Source organism: Plecotus auritus (assembly GCF_963455305.1).
Source record: "Plecotus auritus genome assembly, chromosome: 4".
NCBI lineage: Eukaryota > Metazoa > Chordata > Mammalia > Chiroptera > Vespertilionidae > Plecotus > Plecotus auritus.
This window is the reverse complement of record NC_137775.1, coordinates 58,421,900-58,443,619: the sequence shown is the minus strand read 5'-3', so window position 1 is coordinate 58,443,619 and position 21,720 is coordinate 58,421,900. Positions and strand designations below refer to the sequence as shown.

The window sequence follows — 21,720 nt, the reverse complement described above, 5'->3', positions numbered from 1 at the left end:
CTTTCCCTTCCCACAGTGGCTACATTATTTTTTAATTATAGTTGATATTCAATATTATATTAATGTACAACATAGTGACAGTCACTTATATACCTTGTGAAGTGATCACCACGACACACATCTGACACTCTACAGTTACTACAATATTATTGACTATATTCCCTATCTGTACTTGACATCCCCTCGCTAATTTTATAACTGGCAGTTTGCTCTTCTTAATCCCCTTCACCTTTTTCACCCACCCACCCCAATCCCGCAACCCAAGCGGCTAGACTACTGATTGCACAAAGAAATCAATCTGTTCAACAGAGGGAAATACTGCCATTTTTAATTCTATCATAATGATGATTACTTTATTGTACGCATTCCTATTACCTTCCTTGCAAAAAGCTTTGGCTTAAAACGCGCGTTCGCCATCCTTAACACATTAAACCCCCAAAAATAGGACAGACAGAGAAAGAATGCCTACAAAAGCAACAAAAGGCGGCATCGCTCCCTCATTGCTACTAATTTTACTGCTCATGATTTGTTTTAGCTGCCAATAGCTGTCTACGCACCGCATCATTGCTGTTGTATCATTACGGTTTTAATCATAAATAACCCCGAGCTGGATTCGAATGATTTCTTAGCTTCTGAGATTCTACGTCTGAACAAAGTAGACTCAGTGAGTTCCCACGATGGCTGGAGAGAGAGCGCTGGTTGTCTCAAAATGCGTTTTTTGTTCCCACAGCCCCGGAGCAAAGCGCTTCTCTCTGCTGCGTCTCGCCCCCTCTTTACTCTTCTCCCCCCACTCCCCAAGTCGCCCGTCTTTCTTGGCACCTCCTTTCTTCACCCTCTTTCCCTTCTTCCAGGGACGAGCTCGCACAGCCACAAGTCCAACACAAACCGTGCAATTTCTCTTTAGAAAAATTCGTGCCTCAAAGGAGGCGAGCATCAGCGAGGACGTAGTCGCGGGGTGGACGCTCCAACTCCACCAGCAGCGGGTTTGCCGGCGCCCGGGCTCTCGGTTCGGGCCGGGATCGCGGCCGGCGCTCGCTCCTCGCCCGGAACAACCTCCCACTGTTACTGCCGGAGCGGGTGCCAGCCGCTAGCGCCGCCCGGGCGCCCGGGTGCCTGGGTCGGATCGGGTGACCGAGCGGGCGTGCTCCTGGCCGCGGGGCTGGGCTCCCGGCTGACAGAGGGCCCGCCCCGTCCCGCCCCGCGCGGCTCTCCAAAGAGCCTAACTCCTGCGCTCGCCCGCACTCCCGCCGCTCCGCGCCGCCCGCCCGGTTCGTCTGCTCCCGCGCCCACTCCACGCGCCGCAGCCATGTGTCCCCGAACCGCACGGGCGCTGGCACCACGACTTCTCGCGCTGGGCGCGCTGCTGTGGCCGGCAGCCAGCGCCTGGACGCTCACCATCCTGCACACCAACGACGTGCACAGCCGGCTGGAGCAGACCAGCGAGGACTCCAGCAAGTGCGTGAACCACAGCCGCTGCGTGGGCGGCGTGGCCCGGCTCTACACCCAGGTGCAGCGGGTCCGCAGCGCCGAGCCCCACGTGCTGCTGCTCGACGCCGGCGACCAGTACCAGGGCACCATCTGGTTCACCGTGTACAAGGGAGCGGAGGTGGCACACTTCATGAACGCCCTGGGCTACGATGCTATGGTAAGCGGGTGTCTGGCGCGGAGGCTCCGGCCCCGGTAGGAGAGGAGTCGGAACTGAGAGGGAAGCCGGGGAGGAGGAGGAGGAGCCCATGGCCTGGCACCGGGTGGCCAGCCAGCGCCTGGGAGCCAGGTAGGGAGAAAGGCCAGCGTGCCAAGTAGATACAGATGCAGAATATGCGTCTAAACGTATTGAAGTTGGGCATCCCGCCATGAGATTTGGGTATTTAGGGAGCAGGAACCAGCCTGCCTATCAGAGGGATAAGCTGGGGTGCGTCGGGTTGGGCGACTCTCCAGGGCCAGGGACCCAAGTAGACCTGTCACGCACCCCGCTCATTTGCTGCTCCCGCTATCGTAGAATGCTTTAATCTCTGTTTTACTGGAAGGAAAACTCGAAGTCAAAGACGTTGAGTACATTATCCAGGGCACCAGCTCCAAAAGAGGAGACCTGTTATGTGTGGATTCTAGAGCCCTTTGACCCCAACTTGACCTTGATTAAGTTCCCAGCCTCGGGTTAGGTTCTCTGCACAGCTACCTTAAGTGTGCAAGCTATTGACTCTCTCCGTGCCTCAGTTCCCGCCGCTGGAAAGTGGGGATAAGAACTCTTATCTTCCTCACATGGTTGCCTGGCACGTAGTACAAACAGCTTCTATACATGTGAGTTCTTCTTCTTACCAGACACTGCTGTGTAAATCTAAGAAAAGAAAGAAATTCCCACCGAGGACCAAAATGCTGAAGACACTGGGGTTTCAAAGGACTTCAACAGAATCAGTTTGGCAGCAGAGATTTAGGAAGCATCCAAGCTTAAGAGACGAGGGACTCCTAGAACACGTGCAAGAGTTTAAGTCCAAGCTCCCAAGTACTCTGTTAAAGATGCTGCCTATTTGTTGGCCTGAATTTTGGAGAAGGAGCAGGGAGGGTTACACAGTAATAAGTAAGTATAACCAGTTTGCTTGTTTAAGCAAACCCCTCCCCCAAGTTTAGCCCTGTGTAAAATCCTTGAGGAAGGAAGTGTGTGGAGAAACTGGGAACCAGAATTTAGGAGCTGCAGAAGAGAAAGAACAGAGCAAGGGCCCAGGGCAATCTGTGAAGTCCTGGGTGGGGAAGGGAAAGAGAGGTGTGGACGAGTCCGGGGAACAGAGACCTAACAAGATACTTTGAGAAGAGCACAGAAGTCGGCAAAGCACAGTGCTGTATTTTTTCCTGGAAACTTGGAAAAAGGAGGACAGGAAAAGATGATAAGAGTACAATTGTTTCGTTTTGTTTTGTTTTCTTCAACAAGAAAGCTCATTTTATAGAGAAGAGAGAAGGGCAGCGAGCTCCTTTCCATTCTGATTGCTGGGTTTAAGGTTATCAGAACCTCTCAAAGCAGCAGCGATTCAAAGGGATCCCCAAGCCCCAGAGTTTATGGGGTGCTCAGCAGAAGAATGGTGGGTCCCAAGAACTCTGTGTGGTCTCAGCGTTGGCTTCTCCACAGCCCAACCTGCTGATGCTTAGTACACAGTAATGGCCGGATAAATATTTATCTAATTGAATTGTTATTAGCCTACTTCTCCATTTCTCCTCCAGAAGGGTAGAATAAACCTCACATGAGTTTGTTTTGATTTCACATATAAACCACAACTTCGTAAACTTTTCTTTCTGTGACACCCTTTTCTCCACAGTTGTGTAAACTCCTTTGGGGCGGGGGGGGGGGGGGGAAGAATTCCTAGTTTTCTCCAATAATACTGTTTTCTTCTTTAAGTCAAACGGAGCTCCTGGTGTTAACCATCTTATCAAGTGTTTATGACAGGACTCTGGGTGAGGCTGGGCAGTCTGCAAGTTCCAACCCATCCCCACCAGGAATGCTTTGAATGCTTTCTAGAATGTTGGATGGAATTATTTTCTTTTAAGTTTCACTCAAAGTGACTGGACTGGGGCTTGAGGCTACTGACATAGTTGGCAGGGGGTGAGGAGCTGGCTGAAAGCCACCTTCCTGATAGCATCTCATCAGGACTTTGTGCAGTTCTGGGGTTTGACGAGCATAATTTTTTGACCTGCATCAAATCCTAGTTCTTGTAATGCTTTAGCATGTGGCAAAACACTGCAATGTTCCTGTTTTACAGAGATGTTTCACTGTCCTTTTGTTTATACTACTCTCAGGGAATTTATTGATGTTCCTCTATAAAGGTTTCCCTGCCCGCCTGCCCGCCACCCACTTCTTGAATCTCAGGAAGCCGGAGATTCCGATCAGAGTGGAAAACAGTTGTGGAGGGGCAATCTCCAGGTCTCTAAAAGCCAGACCTGGTTAGAAGAGCCACAAATAAGGACTCAGGGGTGTGGGTGGCAAAGAGGAAGCTGCTGGAACCCAGCTAAACCCCAGGAGTTCCCTCCAGCAGAGTCTCTGAGGAGGCGTAGACTTCCTAGACCTGCTGCAGCCGGGTGAGAGCTGCTGGAGCAGTGCTGAGAGCCCTGCAGGTCCCAGGGTGAGACTGCGGACCTCCCAGACCCGGACCCCGGACCGCTGCTGGCAGACAGCTCTAGAGGGAGGACGGCAGAGCAGGGGAAGGCCTGGTGTCCCCAGGCAGCAGGAAGACAACGTGGACGCACTCACTGCCAGTGTGAGCGAGGCCAGGTTACTTTCTCAGACCTCATGTTCTCTAACTGTAAAACAGGAGGGATAACCCCCACCCTGCACGTGGGATTTTTGTGAACAATGCATGTGATAAGTAACGTGAACCTCCCCAGTGCTCCATAGAGGTTCATTCCATGGGTTCTAAAAAAAAAAAAAAAAAAAAGTTGAGAGGAAGGGAAGGCTTGGGTTTTGCAACCATCCCTTTATCTGATTCTGACCACCTGGCACAGTCTACCTCCCTCCTCCATCCCTTCCACCATCTTTTCTAAGTCCAATTGTCTAAACCAGCCGTGGGCAAACTACGGCCCGCGGGCCGGATCCAGCCCATTCGTCTGTTCTATCCGGCCCACGGAGCCGAAAGAGCGGAGGGTTCTCTTGCTCTCCCCTCCGCTCCTTTACTTTGAATTTATATTAGTTCACACAAACACTCCATCCATGCTTTTGTTCTGGCCCTCTGGTCCAGTTTAAGAACCCATTGTGGCCCTCGAGTCAAAAAGTTTGCCCACCCCTGGTAAACTATCCTTAATGTTTACTCATTGAGCAGACTTATAAAATCCCCCCCACCCCCAAGCACAAAGCCAAACGAATTCGTCTCTACAAGTAAGATCATCTCTGCAAGTGAGAGTCTCACCATCGAGGTGGGTGGGCTGTGAGGAAGACAGCTTCTTAGGGAAGGGCAGCCTCCTCTCTAGCTGCCCCTGCTTCTGAGGCCTGGCCCCTGAGCCCACTTTCTGCCCAAAAGACTGCGGCCTTAGCCTTAACAAATTGCTCCCAGGAGCCTGAGCGAGCAGCTGGGGTGGGGACCATCGCCCCTGTCTTTAACTCGCCCAGGGGACCACTAGCCAGGTACCCATGTCACGCTTAGGCAACCATTCTAACGTGTGAGATGTTTATGTTTTGTTCCTGTGTGTACTTGCAGAAGCTTTATTATTTGAGGTGATTGTTTTTAAATTATGTTCCTCAGCTCATTCTGGTCCTTACTTTTGTCCTAAACGGGTTGTATGATCTGTCCCTCTCATTCTGTGTCTACCATGCACATATATATACTGTGCATCATGCTCCACAGAGATCTCCATAGACTTTACCATCCTCCCCACCCCCACCCCACTCTCAGTGATGGGTCCACAGAGATCACGCAAATTATGCTGCAATTCCACAAGCATGCTGCTCCCAATAGCCTCCTACAAGTCCCGCTGGGAGCATTTCTTTGGGCAGGATTGCTGACCACAGGCACGTATATATTGACTTTGACTAAGGCCTGCCACATTGCTTCCTGAGTGACTGGAGCCCCCTCCCCTCACCCTCTCCCCACGAAGATGTGAAGCCCTATCCTTGCCCATACCTTGCAGCATTGTCCTGCTTTCCAGTAGGTGTCAAGTGACATGGTTGCTAGATCTTGTATTTTTCTAATAAATAGTGAGTTTGATATATTTGTTGACTTTTGGGGGGCCTTCTCTTTCCTAATTGCATGTTCACATTATTTGCTCTTTTTTAAAATTGGGTTTGCTCTATTTTTCTTGATTTCCAGAAGTTCTAGGTATTGATCTGTGATCAATTTTAACCATTTGTACGCCGTAAGCATCTATAGACGCAAGCGGTGGACCTTTTTTAATTAAATTCAAATTATTGTGGCAGTTAATGGGTTAAACTTTGAAAACATTTTTGATTAAGTTATGTCCATTAACTTTGTCTATAGTGTCTTTAATTGAACAGAAATCTTTCATTTGGTATAATCAAATTAATCTTTCCTTTTGCCTTACGATTTGTGCTTTTGAAAGTTTACATAACTTTATTCATTTGAAGCTTATTGTCCCCGGTACTTATCACCAGAAATTCAGAGGTTGAATTAGATTATTATCTCTCTGCCTTTTGAGGATAATAATCTATAATCTGGGGCTATGGATTCACCTCTCTGAATCATTAGTCCCTTATCCTATATAATAAAAGGCTAATATGCAAATTGTCCCCTGGACCGGGAGTTTGACCAGGAGTTCAACCAGGGGGCGGGGCCGGCTGGCCAAACTCCCGCATCCCCTCCCCCCGCCCGGCCTGATTGGCCATGATAGGGGCAAGCCAGCTGGACCCCACCGGTGCACAAATTCATGCACTGGGCCTCTAGTCCTATATAATAAAAGGCTAATATGCAAATCGATCGAACAGTGGAATGACCGGTCACTATGATGCAAACTGACCACCAGGGGGCAGATGCTCAACGCAGGAGCTGACCCCTGGTGGTCAGTGCGTTCCCACGGGGAGCGCTGCTCAACCAGAAACCAGGCTCACAGCTAGCGAGCACAGCAGTGGTGGCGGGAGCCTCTCCCACCTCTGAGGCAGTGCTAAGGAGCAGCAAAACTGGCTTCTGCTGAGCGGCGCTCCCACAGGGAGAGCACCGCTCAGTCAGAAGCCGGGCTCACAGCTGGTGAGTGCAGCGGCAGTGGCAGGAGCCTCTCCTGCCTCCACGGCAGCGCTAAGGACCCCTCAGGAGATGTCCCCCAAGGAGCGGGCCTAAGCCAGCAGCCAGACATCCCCTGAGGGGTCCCAGACTGCGAGAGGGTGCAGGTCAGGCTGAGGGGAACCAGTGCACAAATGTCATGCACCGGGCCTCTAGTTCTATATAATAAAAGCCTAATATGCTAAGTGTCCAGTTGACTGGTCGGCCATTCAACCAATCAAAGTGTGATATGCTAATGATATGCTAAGGCCACTCAACCGCTTGCTATGATGTGCAGTGACCACCAGGGTGCAGTCAACCAATTGATGAGTTGCTATGATGTGCACTGACCACCAGGGGGCAGACAGTGGACCATCAACCATTCGCTATGACGTGCACTGACCATCAGGGGGCAGATGCTCCAGTAGGTTAGCTTGCTGCTGGGGTCCAGCCAATTGGGACTGAGCAAGATGGGCCGGACATGCTCTGGAGCCTTCCTGCCGTCCCTCCCCGGCTGGCCAACCTCCCAAATCCCTCCCCAGCCCCGATCACGCACAAGTGGGGTCCCTCAGCCTGGCCTGCACCCTCTCGCAATCCAGGACCCCTTGGGGGATGTCAGAGAGCCGGTTTCAGCCCAATCCCACAGGCCAGGCCGAGGAACACCAGGCCTCTAGTATGTAAAATAAAAGATTTGAACCAGCTCATCTCTGAGGTTCCTCACATCTCTAAACAAATAGTGTCCTAAGAAATGTTTTGATTTGGTTAAAGGGTAGGAGGATGAGACAAAGGTGCAGAGGCAGGAATCTGCAAGGTGGACCATCGTGGACCATGGCGAGTGCCAGCAATTATGAGAGGTGAGGTGCACAGCTTACAGGCATCTTGAAAAGTTTGGGATCACCTCTGTTGTCAGGGGAGCCACTGGAGGTTTCTGAGAAGAGCCTGACAGTAGTCTAATAAAAAAAGAAATATTTGGTCTTTGTCCCCAGTTTCTGAGAGTGTCTTGTATATGCTAATAAGATGACTGATGGCTGGGGACCCTTAGATAGTTTCAGAATGAGGGCTGGTGGCCAGAAAGACCAATCCATGATTAGAGGTTTGGAATTTTCAGCTTCCCTTCAAACTCCTGGGATGGGAGAGGAACCAGAGATTGAGCTAGCCACCAAGGGCCGATGATTTAATCAATTGTGCCTTTGTAATGAACCTTCCATTAAAAACCACTAAGTCAGTGGTTCTCAACCTTTCTAATGCCGCAACCCTTTCATACAGTTCCTCATGTTGTGGTGACCCCCAACCATAAAATTATTTTCGTTGCTACTTCATAACTGTAATTTTGCTACGGTTAATGAATCGTAATGTAAATATCTGTGTTTTCCGATGGTCTTAGGCTCTATAGCAGCGGTTCTCAACCTGTGGGCGCGACCCACAGGTTAAGAACCACTAGCAGGGTCACCTAAGACCATCGGAAAACACAGATATTTACATTACGATTCATAACAGTAGCAAAATTACAGTTAAGAAGTCGCAACAAAAATAATTTTATGGTTGGGGGTCACCACAACATGAGGAACTGTATGAAAGGGTCGCGGCATTAGAAAGGTTGAGAACCACTGCTAAGTGATGGAGCTCAAAGAGCTGCTGGGTCAGTGAACACGAGGTGCTGGAAGGGTGGTGTGCCCAGAGAGGGCATGGAAACCCACACACCCCTCTTTCTCCCGCCATACCTTTCCCCATGCATGTCTCCCGTTGGGCTGTTCCTGAGTTGGAGCCTCTATAATACACCAGCAATGGTAACTAAAGCACTCTCCTGAGTTTCATGAGTCATTCTAGTGAACTGTCAAACCTGTGGAGGTTTGATAGCTGATTGGTCAGTAGCACAGGTGGCCGACAGGCAACTGGCATCTGAAGCGGGGGCAGTCTGGTAGGCCTGAGCCCCTACCTTGTGGGATATAATGCCCACACCAGGTAGATAGTGTCAGGATTGAATTGTCAAACACCCAGTTGGTGTCTGCAGGGAATTAGTTAATGTGAGAAAAACCTCTGAGCGACATAGGAGAATCAGAGTTTGGGAAGATAAGCAGAAATGGATGGAAGGAGAAGATGCCACAGAAGAGGCTGGGATAAGAGGCAGGGCAGGTGTGAGATGCTAAGAACTGAACTCTGGAGATGGGAAAAGAAAGGCTGAATTGAGGGGAGCCAGCCTCAATAGGCCAGCAGCATGGCCTATGGCTAAACGGATGAATTCCCTGGTGATTCTGACAGGAATCAAGTCCTCTCTCTGCCACTTAGAATCTATGGACTGTGAGCAGGTCATTTAATCTCATGAACCCTCCCTTTCCACATGTGGAAATCCCAGAGGTGGTTGTGGGGTTTAAAGGAGATGATGACGCATGTTTAGTGCTTTGCACCTTGCCGGCCCACAGTAAGGGGTCATTAAGTGCTGACCATGCTCACCTTCTCTTGGCAGGAGTGGCTCAGGAGAGGGTGTAATTAAGAGATGACTAAGAGGGTTCAAGCCAGGGGCAACGGGAGAGTCAGCAGACTTTGACTCTACTACACAGGGGCACAGATTCTTCTACTTAAGCTTACCCCCTGACAGCTAATGCCTGCTATTTGCAGACCAGAGATGCGATCTGAAGGCTTTTCCTGGGTTTACTGGACATGATTGGACACTTATGTGGCTGTGAGAGAGAAGCAGTGGAAAAGGACTGGAACACCCAGGTTTACGGCGGCCTCTTCCAACTCATTACTTGTGTGAGTTTAGGCAGCGTATTCCTCATTATAAGATGAAGGAGCTGGAGAAGGTGGTCTGTTGCATGTCATTCCTCAGCATCTCAGCCCCTGCCCAGCCCTCTGTCTTGCTTCTAACCTGCCAACATAACGTGGTTTGTCCTGGGACTCAATTTGAGACACAGGTCTAAGTTTGCTTGACAACTCTCTTACTTCTCCCTCACAGTTACTTTCATGGCAGCTGTTTCCTTGTGGAGAGGTGGTTTGGGTCTTCTCCCATAGTTTCCAGATAAAGAGGGTCCCGGATACTGAATGGAGGGTTACTCTATTGGTAATAGAAAATGATGGCCTAAGGAAGGGAAGGAGGATGAGCCTAGGTCCAAGCCTGTTGTCCTTGCTGCTCATTTATCCATTCAGTCTGCAAATATTCACTAAGCACCACCATGTGCCAGGCGCAGGGCGAAGTACTAAGAACAGTGAAAAAGACCTGCTAGGGCGAAACGTACTGTTCAGTAGATGGAGGGGGCAGTGCCCACCTTTACCAGAGGCCGGGTAGGGCCTGTAAAGGATAGGGGATAAGCAAAGTAAAGCAAAATTGACTGAAACGCTGATCCCTGAGCATAGGGATTGTGACAGTGAGCGTTTCCCCTCCTCCCCCAAAAACTAATCCCGAACGTGAAGAGAAGTCACCTTAGAGTCAAGTGATTGCAAATAAAATTCTTACAAAGGAATGTGATATTCTCATATCAAGGAAACTCTCAGAGTTACTTTATCTTCAGTAGCAAAGCCGGGTTTAAGGAAGGCCGATTAGCAATGCTAGTTTGGGAAGCCTGAAAGCAAGTGGTATTTTTTTTAAAGGCAACAAAGGTTGGTAGTGTTTCTAAAGTTCAGACCTCAGGAGTTGCAAGTGTCTGGGGGTTGTGGGTGCCCAAGCCTCAGTGATGTGATGCATGTGTGGTCTTGGCCCTTCGGCTTCCTCTGTTCCATTCTGAGTTCCACACCAGGGCTGGGCTGGGCGGGATTGACCTCAAGAAAGCAAAGACAGCCCCGGCCAAGTGGTTTCATTGGTTGGAGCACCGTCCCATACACCAAATCGGTTGCGGGTTTGATCCTCGGTTGGGGCACATAATGGAGACAACTGATAGATGTTTCTCTCTCTCTCCCTTCCTGTCTCTCTAAAAAACACAACAAAAACATCAATAAAAACATATCCTCAGGTGAGGATTTAAAAAAAAGAAAGCAGCCCTAACTGGTTTGGCTCAGTGGATAGAGCGTCAGCCTGGGGACTGAAGAGTCCCAGGTTCGATTCCAGTCAAGGGCATGTACCTTGGTTGCAGGCACATCCCCAGTAGGGGTTGTGCAGGAGGCAGCTGATCGATGTTTCTCTCTCATTGATGTTTCTAACTCTCTATCCCTCTCCCTTCCTCTCTGTAAAAAAAATAAAAATTAAAAATAAATAAATAAATATAAAAATTTGAAAAAAGAAAGCAAAGGCAACTTCTTAGCTTGTCCTTGTTTTGGCATCTGTGTTTGCTTAACTGAAAATGGGAAAGCCAAACAAATCACAAACCAAATTGGCAGCTTTCTGTGCTTCACTCACCAGTTCAGCTGTGTAAATCCCTTCCTCTGTTTTCTTCAACCGCATGACTAAAATTTGAAAATTCTCTTGACACTTCTTCTCCCTCACTTGAGTAATTACTTCTATACATAATACAAACATTAGCTGGAGCCCTCTAGCCCAGGGGTGGGCAAACTTTTTGACTCGAGAGCCACAATGGGTTCTTAAACTGGACCGGAGGGCCGGAACAAAAGCATGGATGGAGTATTTGTGTGAACTAATATAAATTCAAAGTAAAGGAGCGGAGGGGAGAGCAAGAGAACCCTCCGCTCTTTCGGCTCCGCGGGCCGGATAGAACAGCCGAACGGGCCGGATCCGGCCCGCAGGCTGTAGTTTGCCCACAGCTGCTCTAGCCCCTTAGAGGTGTAGTTAAACCTGCCTGAACCTCAATTAGTTGAACAGGTAATTCTAAATGTAACATTGACATGCATGTTTTGCAGGTTATAGAGAGTTTGTAAAATTTTCCATCTGATATGGGAAATGTTGTCTGTTCAGTACTTTTTCAGTGATTCATTCAACAAACACTGAAGTGCAGATGAGCTGGATAGAGCCCCTCGATTATTTCTGCCATCCCATCAGAAGCCACATTGGAGGATGGAGCACACCCCAAAACCAAAAGTGGCCTCAATGCCAGAAATGTATCAGCCAAACCAAACATAATTTGTAATCCTCCCCCCGCTTAAGGTTATTGTTGAGTCTTGCTGGGTGATGAGGAACTGAGCCCTAACCTTCAGGTTACAGGGTAGACTGCAACCTCCAGTCCTTAATGAGTGAGCTAGTGTGGAAATGACTAAATTCCTGTGTTGCAAATTTCTGACAAATGTCTTCTTGACATTATTACTATTGGTACCTGTGGATTAAACAAATTCTTTTCTTCTGCATCATGCAAATTGCACTGCTCTTAAATCAATTCTTATCTCATTTGTTTTCCTTCTGACATTGTGTTTAAGCCTCTTCTCTTCACTTGGAACATTTTTGACTGCCTCGGCACTCGTGTTTTCATCTCCTCATCTGTTGATACAGGTGATATCATTTGCCTGTGGGCTTCCTCTGATGGCGCAATGGAGGGGAAGCTCACACTCTGAGCCCCCTGCGGTCCTTAGCGGGCAGGGTGTGCCTGCATCTTTGCGGGGCTGTCTCACACACGTGTTTGCCACGTGTTTGATGTATGCATGGATGGATGGACAGATGTGCTATGTCTTACTCTATCCCTGCCTGCCCTGTCAGCTTCCTGAGAACAGGGACCGTGGCCTCGTACTTGGTACTCTCAGACCCTGGAAGAAACAAATTATTGAATGATACCTATCCCTTCCCAGTGTTTACATCAGCAGCAGTTTTGCAGAGTGGTTAAGGGCCTGGATGCTGAAACCTCACTACCCTTGTTCACTACCTTGCTCTGCGCCATGCTAGTGGTGTGAGCCCTATGCCTCTGTTTCCCCATCTCTAAAAAGAACAAATAGCCCGGCCAGCGTGGCTCAGTGGTTGAGCGTCAACCTATGAACCAGGAGGTCACTGTTCGATTCCTGGTCAGGGCACATGCCTGGGTTTCGGGCTCGATCCCCAGTGTGGGATGTGCAGGAGGCAGCCGATCAATGGTTCCCTGTCATCATTGATGTTGCTATTTCTCTCTCCCTCTCCCTTCTGCTCTAAAATAAATAAAATAAAATAAAATATAAAAAGGAAAAATAATAGCATCTATCTCATTGCATCATAAGAATTAAATGAGTTAATATGTCAACAGGACCTAGCCATGTAGCAGGAAAGTCTTAACTATTAATATTTTTTTTGTCATGGTTTTCTTTGTGTTGTTGTTTTTTTTTTAAAGAAACACCTTCTCTTTCTTGACATTCCCTTATGTCAAGTTCACTGGTGATTTTTACCAGTGAGTCTTCTGTGAACAAAGCTGAGGCTATGACATGCCCCCTTTCTAATTCAGATATAGGTGTCCTTTGACAGACCAAATAGTTGGTCCCTTAGCAGATTTCTGACAGGAAGAGGCTTTCAAAATGTTCCATGTTCTCCCTAACTGCCATCATGAAATCTAAATAATGTTCGCATGTGCACACACAAGACACACATGGAACAGTTCAAACTTTGTTTTTAAAAAACATACTTATTTAATTCACAAACTTAGTGCCAATGAGATATTAGTAGAAATATAAATAAAAATACAAGAAAGAAGAGAACCAGGCCAGTTGCCATGAAGGGCTGCCCAGGGGCTCAGGCCTTGAATTGTGATGCAGGTGACTAAGCTTCTCACCAGCTTCCAAGCAACTTGGTTTCCTCTCATTTTACAACTAAGTTATTGCTTAACTAGTTTACCAAGTTTGTTTTTATGTCCTGCCTTCTTTTGAAAAGTTTTAATGACTCACATACCAAATCACAGAGTAAAATGGAGGCCATTTAAAAGGAGCAGGGGAGCCCTGGCCGGTGTGGTTCAGTTGGTTGAGCATTGTCCCCTGCACCAAAATGGTGCTGGTTCGATTCCCAGTCAGGGCACATGCCCTAGTTTTGGGCTCCATCCCCAGTAGGGGGCATGCAGGAGGCAGTCAATGGATGTTCTGCTCTCACATCAACGTGTCTCTCTTTCCCTCTCCCTTTCTCTCTCTCTCTCTCTCAAAAAAAAAAAAAAAAAGATCAATTTTTAAAAATCTTTAAAAGGAGCAGAGAAGTGGGTGGTTCTGTTATCCGTTCAGTAAACATCTGCTGGGCACTGGTCAGGCTCCCATCTGGTGTCACCAAGGCTACAGGGACAGTTGATAGCACTCCCATCTCTGGGAGAAAGATGTGAGGACTGACGGCCTCAGCGAGGACAGATGCTGTCAGAGACATGCGTGCCAGGCATGACTGATGCACAGAGACCGGCATCTGCAGCGGAACTGGCACGAAGGCTTCTCATGGAAGTCACGCTTGAGCTGTGTCTAAGGCAGCTCACTGCATGGGAGTAGTTTAGTGTTCCTGAAACTCAGAGCCCCTGAAGTTTGGCAGAAAAGAATGGGGCAGCTCAGGGAGACCAGGGAGGGGCTGTTCAGGGAGTCAGGACTGAAATTTTGGTGGGAGGTGGGAGGTGGGATGTGGGAGGTGGGAGGTGGGAAGCCCTGCAGAGACTTGAAGCAGGAAGCAGTTGGGTGTTTGGGGAAGGGCAGTCTGGCGGCCTGCCGTGAACGGCTGGGAAATGTGTGAGCCTGGTGGCCAGAGATCAGCTAGAAGGCTCCGGGAAGGGCCGGGTGAGCAGTGATGAGTCAGAATGGGGCAGTGGAGTGAGGTGAAGGAGGAGACCACTTGGGGGATGAGGGAGGAGCAGAAGCAACAGGACTTCAAGGCTGGTTGGCCAGGAGGGAGGGCCGAGGGGAGAAGGGAGAGCTGCCGGCTGCTTCTCCAGGTGCTTCTCAGTGGTGATGGAGGCTCTTTCCCAACCTCTGGGACCACATGCATCCCAACACGTGTCTCATTCATAGGTTACCAGGAGTAAGTGCCCTTCTCCAGGTGCTCCACCTGGCAGAGGGCTCACTGGCCTGCACAGAGGGAGGAATGGGGAGCCTCGGGGAGGGGTTGTGGAGGGAACCCAGTCACCACCATCTCACTCCCAGACATCTCCATCTAGTGTCTCCTCCAGGCCTCTGTCCCAGCAGCCCCCTCCTGGGCCCGTGCAGTTTCACTGTGTCTGTAACCCACCTGGCCTGGTTTCAAGCCGGGCAGGCCTGAAATGAAGGAGGAGGGAGGGGGAGCCTTTCACAACTTGGAAAAATCTAAATGTTCCGGTAAGACTTGGAATAAAAATTCTGCTGCAGGTCGAGGCAAACTAACCAAGGATGCTGCATTAGGAACGGGTCCGAGCTGGGCCTCTGTGAGCGCCCCACAGCCTCATTTATTTGGGGACACGTTTCCCAGTTGAGAATGCGGGCTCTGTCCTCGGTGAGGCCTAACAGGGTCTTGGCCTGTGAGGACTTTTCTGCTTTCAGGCCTGGCGGCTTGCTTGCCTTCCGTGGCCCAGTTTCCTGATGAAATTATCATTCTGTGGCTTCTGTGGCCATTCATTAGAGGTTTTCAGACAGAATTCTTCACTGGTTTCATACCAAGGCCACAGAGACTGTGTCTTGTAGCCCTTTTCCCATTGCAGCTCAGACGCGGGGACCGGGCACAGAATCCCAGGTTCCTGGAAGAGGCTCTGGAGGAACAGCCCGGGGCTGAGGACCAGCAACTCCAGCCTGGGGATTAACTCTCTCCTTCTTTCTCCTGCTCACCAGTTATTTATTGGCTTGTTCATTCATTCAGTAAATATTTATCGGTGATTTCCCCTGCGCTAGGTACATTTTAAATGGATTTTGGAGGCCAATTAATGGTTATGCCAGTGGCAAGCTCTGGCCTCGGTCCCCCCTGCCTTAGCCACCACCACTGACCCATTCTCACACCACGTGCTTTGTTCCCTTCCTCTCGCCCTGAGGAGTGTCCTCACTATTTCTTCTGTTTACCCATTTATTCAGTACCAATGGGAGCATTTGTTTATGGGGGAAAGCAGGAAATGAATGAAATGGCAGCTCCTCCTAGGAGGAGCTTTGAAAAAACATGCAAGTTGGCACGTAGCCTCGAGGACAGTGTGGTCAGGCAGCAGACTGGCTGAGCAGCGACTGAGTTCGGTTGCAGGACCCATCCACACCATTCCTGGCACAAACATGGAAAACACAGAGGAGTCAGAAAAGATTCTTTGTTTATTTTTTTTAAATATATTTTTATTGTTTAAAGTTATGTTTCCTTTTCCCCCTGATTGAACCTCCCCAGCCCCACCCCCGAGGGCAAGCCCCACGCCTACCCCGCCCCAGTGTCTGTGTCCATTGGTTATGCTAATATGCATGCATATAAGTCCTTTGGTTGGTCTCTAACCTCCCCCCCCGCCCCCCTCCCCCCGCCGCCATTTGTCTCTGGATCTATTTTTGTTCATCAGTTTATGTTGATCATTATATCCCACATATGAATGAGATCATGTGATATTTATCTTTCTCCGACTGGCTTATTTCACTTAGCATAATGCTCTCCAGTTCCATCCATGCTGTTGCAAATGGTAAGAGTTCCTTCTTGTTTACAGCAGCATGGTATTTTATTGTGAAGATGTACCACAGTTTTTTAATCCACTCATCTGCTAATGGGCACTTAGGTTGTTTCCAAATCTTAGCTATTGTAAATTGTGCTGCTTATGAACATAGGGGTGCATATATCCTTTCTGATTGGTGTTTCTAGTTTCTTGGGATATATTCCTAGAAGTGGGATTACTGGGTCAAATGGGAGTTCCATTTTCAGTTTTTTGAGGAAACTCCATACTGTTCTCCACAGTGGCTGCACCAGTCTGCATTCCCACCAGCAGTGCACGAGGGTTCCTTTTTCTCCGCATCCTCATCAGCACTTGTTGTTTGTTGATTTGTTGATGATAGCCATTCTGATAGGTGTGAGATGGTATCTCGTTTTCATTTGCATCTCTCGAATGATTAGTGACTTTGAGCATGTTTTCATGTGTCTCTGGACCTTCTGTATGTCCTCTTTCAAATAGTGTCTATTTAGGTTCATTGCCCATTTTTGATTGGGTTGTTTGTCTTCCTTTTGTTAAGTTGTATGAGTTCTCTGTAAATTTTGGAGATTAAACCCTTATCTGAAATAGCATTGCCAAATATGTTCTCCCATGCAGTGGGCTTTCTTGTTGTTTTGTTTATGGTTTCTTTTGCTGTGCAGAAGCTTTTTATTTTGTTGTAGTCCCATTTGTTTATTTTCTCCTTAGTCTCCATTGCCCTTGGAGCTGTATCGGTAAAGATATTGCTACGACATATGTCTGATATTTTGCTGCCTCTGGAGTCTTCTAAGATTTTTATGGTTTCCCATCTTACATTTAAGTCCTTAGATTCTTTTTTATTTGAAAGTATTGCCTCCAGTATTTGTTACTCACTGAAGACATATTTTATTGTTGCTAAAAGTCAATAAAGAGATTCCACATTTATAATTATTATCATAGTGTAAGCATGAAAAACAATTTCATCTCAAGTTGAACTAGTTGGTGTCTAGTTGATTGACAGCAGCTCCCTGCAGGGGCAGGATAAGCAGGATTCTGAGGTTCAGTCCAAACTCAGTGGGAAAGACTGACTCAATCAATGCACCTGCCATGGACATTATATTTCTACGAGGGGCCCAGTGCACGAATTCATGCATCTTGAAAGGAACTGTGGGCCGTGAAGCTGCAGTGGGCACTGGGACAGGTCTCAGCCCATCCTCCGTGCCCCTGCCCAGCCCCTCCTGCCACGGCCCTGGTCCCCTCTCTGCCGGCAGCCCCACTCCTGCCACCTCCGCTCCCACACGCTGATGGCTATGGCCCCACATGCACCCGCTGATGGCATGGAGCAATTGGGGCTGGCGCCAGCAGCGGGTGCGAACAGGGCTGACACCATCAGTGAGTGTGAGCAGCAGTTGCTGTGCTGCCCCAATCACCCCTCAGGAGCAGGGGGAGGTGGAGAAGTCCTCAGGGGCAATCGGGGCCAGCAGCTGCCGCTTGCACCCACCGACAGCGCTGAGCAATCGGGGCCGGGGCCGGGTGCCGGCAACAGGTGGGAGCGGGGCTGGCACTGACAGCAGGTGGGAGCCCTGGGCAAGACTGTGGCGTGCAGGAGCTAAGAATTTTCAGTAACCACCAGAGGCTCGTCCTGATGACAGCAACCAGCGCCCTGCCTTGGTCTGGCACCCCCACTCACCTGCTCCACCATCCCGCTGTGACCGACGCCACCATGTTCCACCGTGTCCCCTGGTGGTCAGCACACATCATAGCGACCAGTTGTTCAGTTGTTCGGTTGTTCCGCCATTCGGTCTATTTGCATATTAGGGTTTTATATACTAGTATATAGGTGATTCTGGTGTTGGAGATATTGCAGGTGTGGGGCAGAGTGGCATTATGACATCATGCATTTGTTTGCAGTACAATTTGGGTGAATATTAGGTACCTTTCATTTAATTTGGTATCCAAAAGATGATAACTGAATGTTAGGTTAAATTCTTTTTAGTGTACAGTGCATTGGATATAAATGATAGGAGATGTGATCACCTCATAATTACCTGAAAATTTGTCATGAACAACAGTGTGGTGATTGCGGAGGAAGAGAGTGGGAGGAGTAGAGGTGGAAGAGGGTGTAGAGGTGATAAATGGTGATGGAAAAAAGAAAATTTATATATATATATATATATATATATATATATATATATATATATATTGCTTACTTTGGCCTGTGTCCAGAATTTGTAAGAATTTCAAAATAACTTTAGACACAAGCTTTTCCTCCTAACAGCAGGGTATTTTTTAATATATTTTATTGATTTCAGAGAGGAAGGGAGAGGGAGAGAGAGATAGAAACATCAATGATGAGAGAGAATCATTGATCGGCTGCCTCCTGCATGCCCCCTACTGGAGATCAAGCCCCGCAACCTGGGCATGTGCCCTTGACCGGAATCGAACCCAGGACCCTTCAGTCCGCAGGCTGACACTCTATCCACTGAGCCAAACCAGCCAGGGCTTTAATAATCAAAACAATAAATTTGGAGTGGAGTCAGAAATTTTAGAATATCTTCATCCTTCCATCACTAATTTACATGACCTCAGAAGCCTTCTGGGCCTTATCCTTAGACAACAGAGAATTTCTCCAGCACCACTGGACTCCCACAGACTATCCCATCAAACGTAAATATTGACAGCTGCCACAGAAGGTGCTAAAAAACATCAGCCTGTATTCCGCAGAGTTCGTTTAACAACAGGATTTTGAGTCACAGCAGCAGCAGATTTCCTCTTGTCCTTCCATGTTCGTTAGTTTTTAGCTTTAAAAGCAGACAGCATCTCAGGTGTGTGGGTGGTCCAATATCCTGGCCTGGGTTAGATGGAGAGTGTGGGAAGTTTCTTTCCTATAAAATCATCAGGTTTGGTTTTCAGTCGTATTTTGGGCTTCTCCTGCACAAAGGAAGCAGTGAGGGTGAGAAGCTGGGTCTAGGCCAAAAGCTTGCATCATATTCCTATGGCTCTGGTATCCAAAAGAGGGTAAGTGAATGTTAAGTTAAATTATTTTTAGCATACAGTATAGTGGAAATAAATGATTAGAGATGTGATCACCTCATAATTACCTGAAAATGTGTCTAAGAAAGGAAAATGACCAGGCTCAACTCTCTTTACAGGAAAGTGCATTGGCATCTGCCATGGACAGAGGAAGGGGTAGGACAGTGAAGTTTAGTGTTTATAGTAAAAATATACAAGGTTGTCATTGGGCTAGAATTAGTGAATGAATAGGATTAGTGGACGAATGAACCCAATCGTAGAAGTGAAATGTTTGGAGGGAAAAATAACAGAAGAGAGAAAAGGAGAACATAAAAATATGATTTAGCATCAGGGAAATCACTTGCCTGGTGTGAGGATTACAGCAAAGAGTGGCAAGTAATAGGTTAAATCCGATCAGGATTAGTGGCTAAAGGCACAGGGAAGCTGTGGGCAGAGCAGCAAAAACTTGGCAGGCACTCACATAAGGCAATTTTCAGAGGGCACAAAAAGGGCAGAGTACTCCTGCAGTATGAATTTTTTTAAGCTCTCTAGTGCTTGTGCTACAAATGCTCTATAAGATGTAGAAGAACACGGGACAACGACCTGCTCTGCTATTCTACCTTTTATTGTTCAAGTTCTTCAACACATTTCTTGAGCTGCTGCTGCATGTCAGCAGGACAGGAGGGGTGGGGGAGGGAGCCCAGTGTGCCTGGGTGAGCAACATGGTCCCCCTTCTGAAGCGCTTAGGCGTCATGACACTCTAATATGTGCCAAGGAAGAGAGACGAACAGGAGTCACAGTGGGGACATTGAAATAGGAGTTGCTAAAGAAAATGAGTATTTGCAAAGGGGTTTTCTGCATGAATTTTTGTAGGAAAAATTAGCTGTGTGTGGAAGAAAGAAATGTGTTGGAGATACTTATACTTATTCATTTATTCATTCGATGGCTCTGCTTCAGGGACTGTGCTGGGCATTAGCGAGGCCAGCGGGCAGGTGCAGGGTCGGCTAGGGCTGCACAGAGGTAACCTCAGGGCCGAGGAAGGACATCTAACTCAGACAGGGAATGCAACGAAAGGTTCTTGGGAAGTTGTCTTCCAGAAGGAGCATCAGACTTCAGGAGCCGAAGCCATTGTTGAACAAGGCTATTCTGTCCCACCCATCCGTAGATCACTCATCATTTGTCATATACAAAGGGACAAAGATAAGTGAAGAGCGTGAAAAACTGCAAGCAGGATTTGGTTTTGAGTGCCCACTATATACTAGGCCTTATACAACACCCTTTACATCCCAGCATCAAGTTTGGAGAAGGTGGAGTCCCACAGAAGGGGCTCTAGTCCCAGCTCCAGTACTTACTAATGGTGTGAATTGAACAATTCATGTAGTGCCTCCAGATCTCAGGTTTTCTCACCTGCAAAGTGAGGATATAATACCAACCTCACAGCAGGAAACCAGGTTTTCTGTACGAAATCACTTTGCATGATGCGGGTGTGTGGCAAGTGCTTAGTAAATGCGGGCTCATTTTTATCATGATTTTTGTTTTGTTCATTCAGTGCCCTTCCAGAGGGAGCTGTGGCTTAGAAATGTGCCCAGGTCTCTGCTCATGAGAGGAGGAGTCAGCCCTGCCTGGCTGCCTTGCACGTCAGGGGGTGGGCGTCAGAAATGAGGCTGGAGGGTGGGATGAGAGCAGATCTCAAAGAGCCTGGTGGCCCACAGCGCTCAGGGTGTTGAATTTGATCCCAAAGGGAGCGGAGAGCCTCTGAAGGACCTGAAGGTTGAGATTGACAAGGTCAGACTTGCATCTTAGAGAGGCTGTTCTGGCTGCAACATGCAGGAGGGTTTAGAGATGGGAACGGCTGCCGCCGAGCCCAGCTAGGAAGCTGTTGCATTAGTCCAGAGAGGAGGCGAGGACTGAAGCAGGTAGCCGCAGTGGGATGGAAATGAACCCACGTTTAGGAGAAGGGGAGAGATACTGGTGGAAGCGGAGTGGGGAGAGTGAGTGTGAAGGATTCAGCTGCTCCAGGGTTTCTGGCTTTATTGATATTGGCAGCTTGGGCCAAGAGGGAATAAATGAAAAATACAGCGTCAGCTGTTGCTGCAGTCCAGCCATAGAATGCTGGTTGGCAAACTGCAAGGTGGCTGACATGGTGGATAGTCTTTCATTAAGAACTATAGAAACATTCATGTTAAAAACTTCACAGTTAAGCAAGATAGTTACTGAAATCTAACAGACATTTCACCATAGGAAGAAACCATGAATAAAACGGTTACCCAAAACTGGGAGAAACTTTAAGGCTAGGTCAGCTTTAAGAGGGAAGTAATTGGGTACGAGGAAGAGGTAAAAATTAGTAAATTCTCAGAAATGGAGGAAAAAGCAAATTTAGAAATTCTGCATTTAATTGGGGAGACAGGTAGGTGGGAAAGTGAGGAGATTGTGTTGCTTTCTCTGTGTAGATGTGTACACTGTAGGACATAATATACAGCCGTGCGAGCAGATACACAGGTGTAGAGGGCCACCTGGGAAGGCACATGGGCATTTCTTTATTTTATTTTTTTTAAACGTATTTTATTGATTTTTTACAGAGAGAAAGGGAGAGAGGGATAGAGAGTTAGAAACATCGATGAGAGAGAAACATCCATTAG

The 21,720-nt window shown here is 48.1% G+C and overlaps 1 protein-coding gene across 1 annotated transcript in view; it reads left to right on the top strand.

Moving 5' to 3' along the window:
- The first annotated feature begins 335 nt into the window (after positions 1-335).
- NT5E (5'-nucleotidase ecto) overlaps positions 336-21,720 on the top strand; it is a 54,013-nt gene continuing 32,628 nt past the window's right edge. The window contains exon 1 of the mRNA XM_080663229.1: positions 336-1,645. Coding sequence (XP_080519355.1) covers positions 1,307-1,645 — 339 coding nt within the window. The 5' untranslated portion in view covers positions 336-1,306. The remainder of the gene's footprint in view (positions 1,646-21,720) is intronic.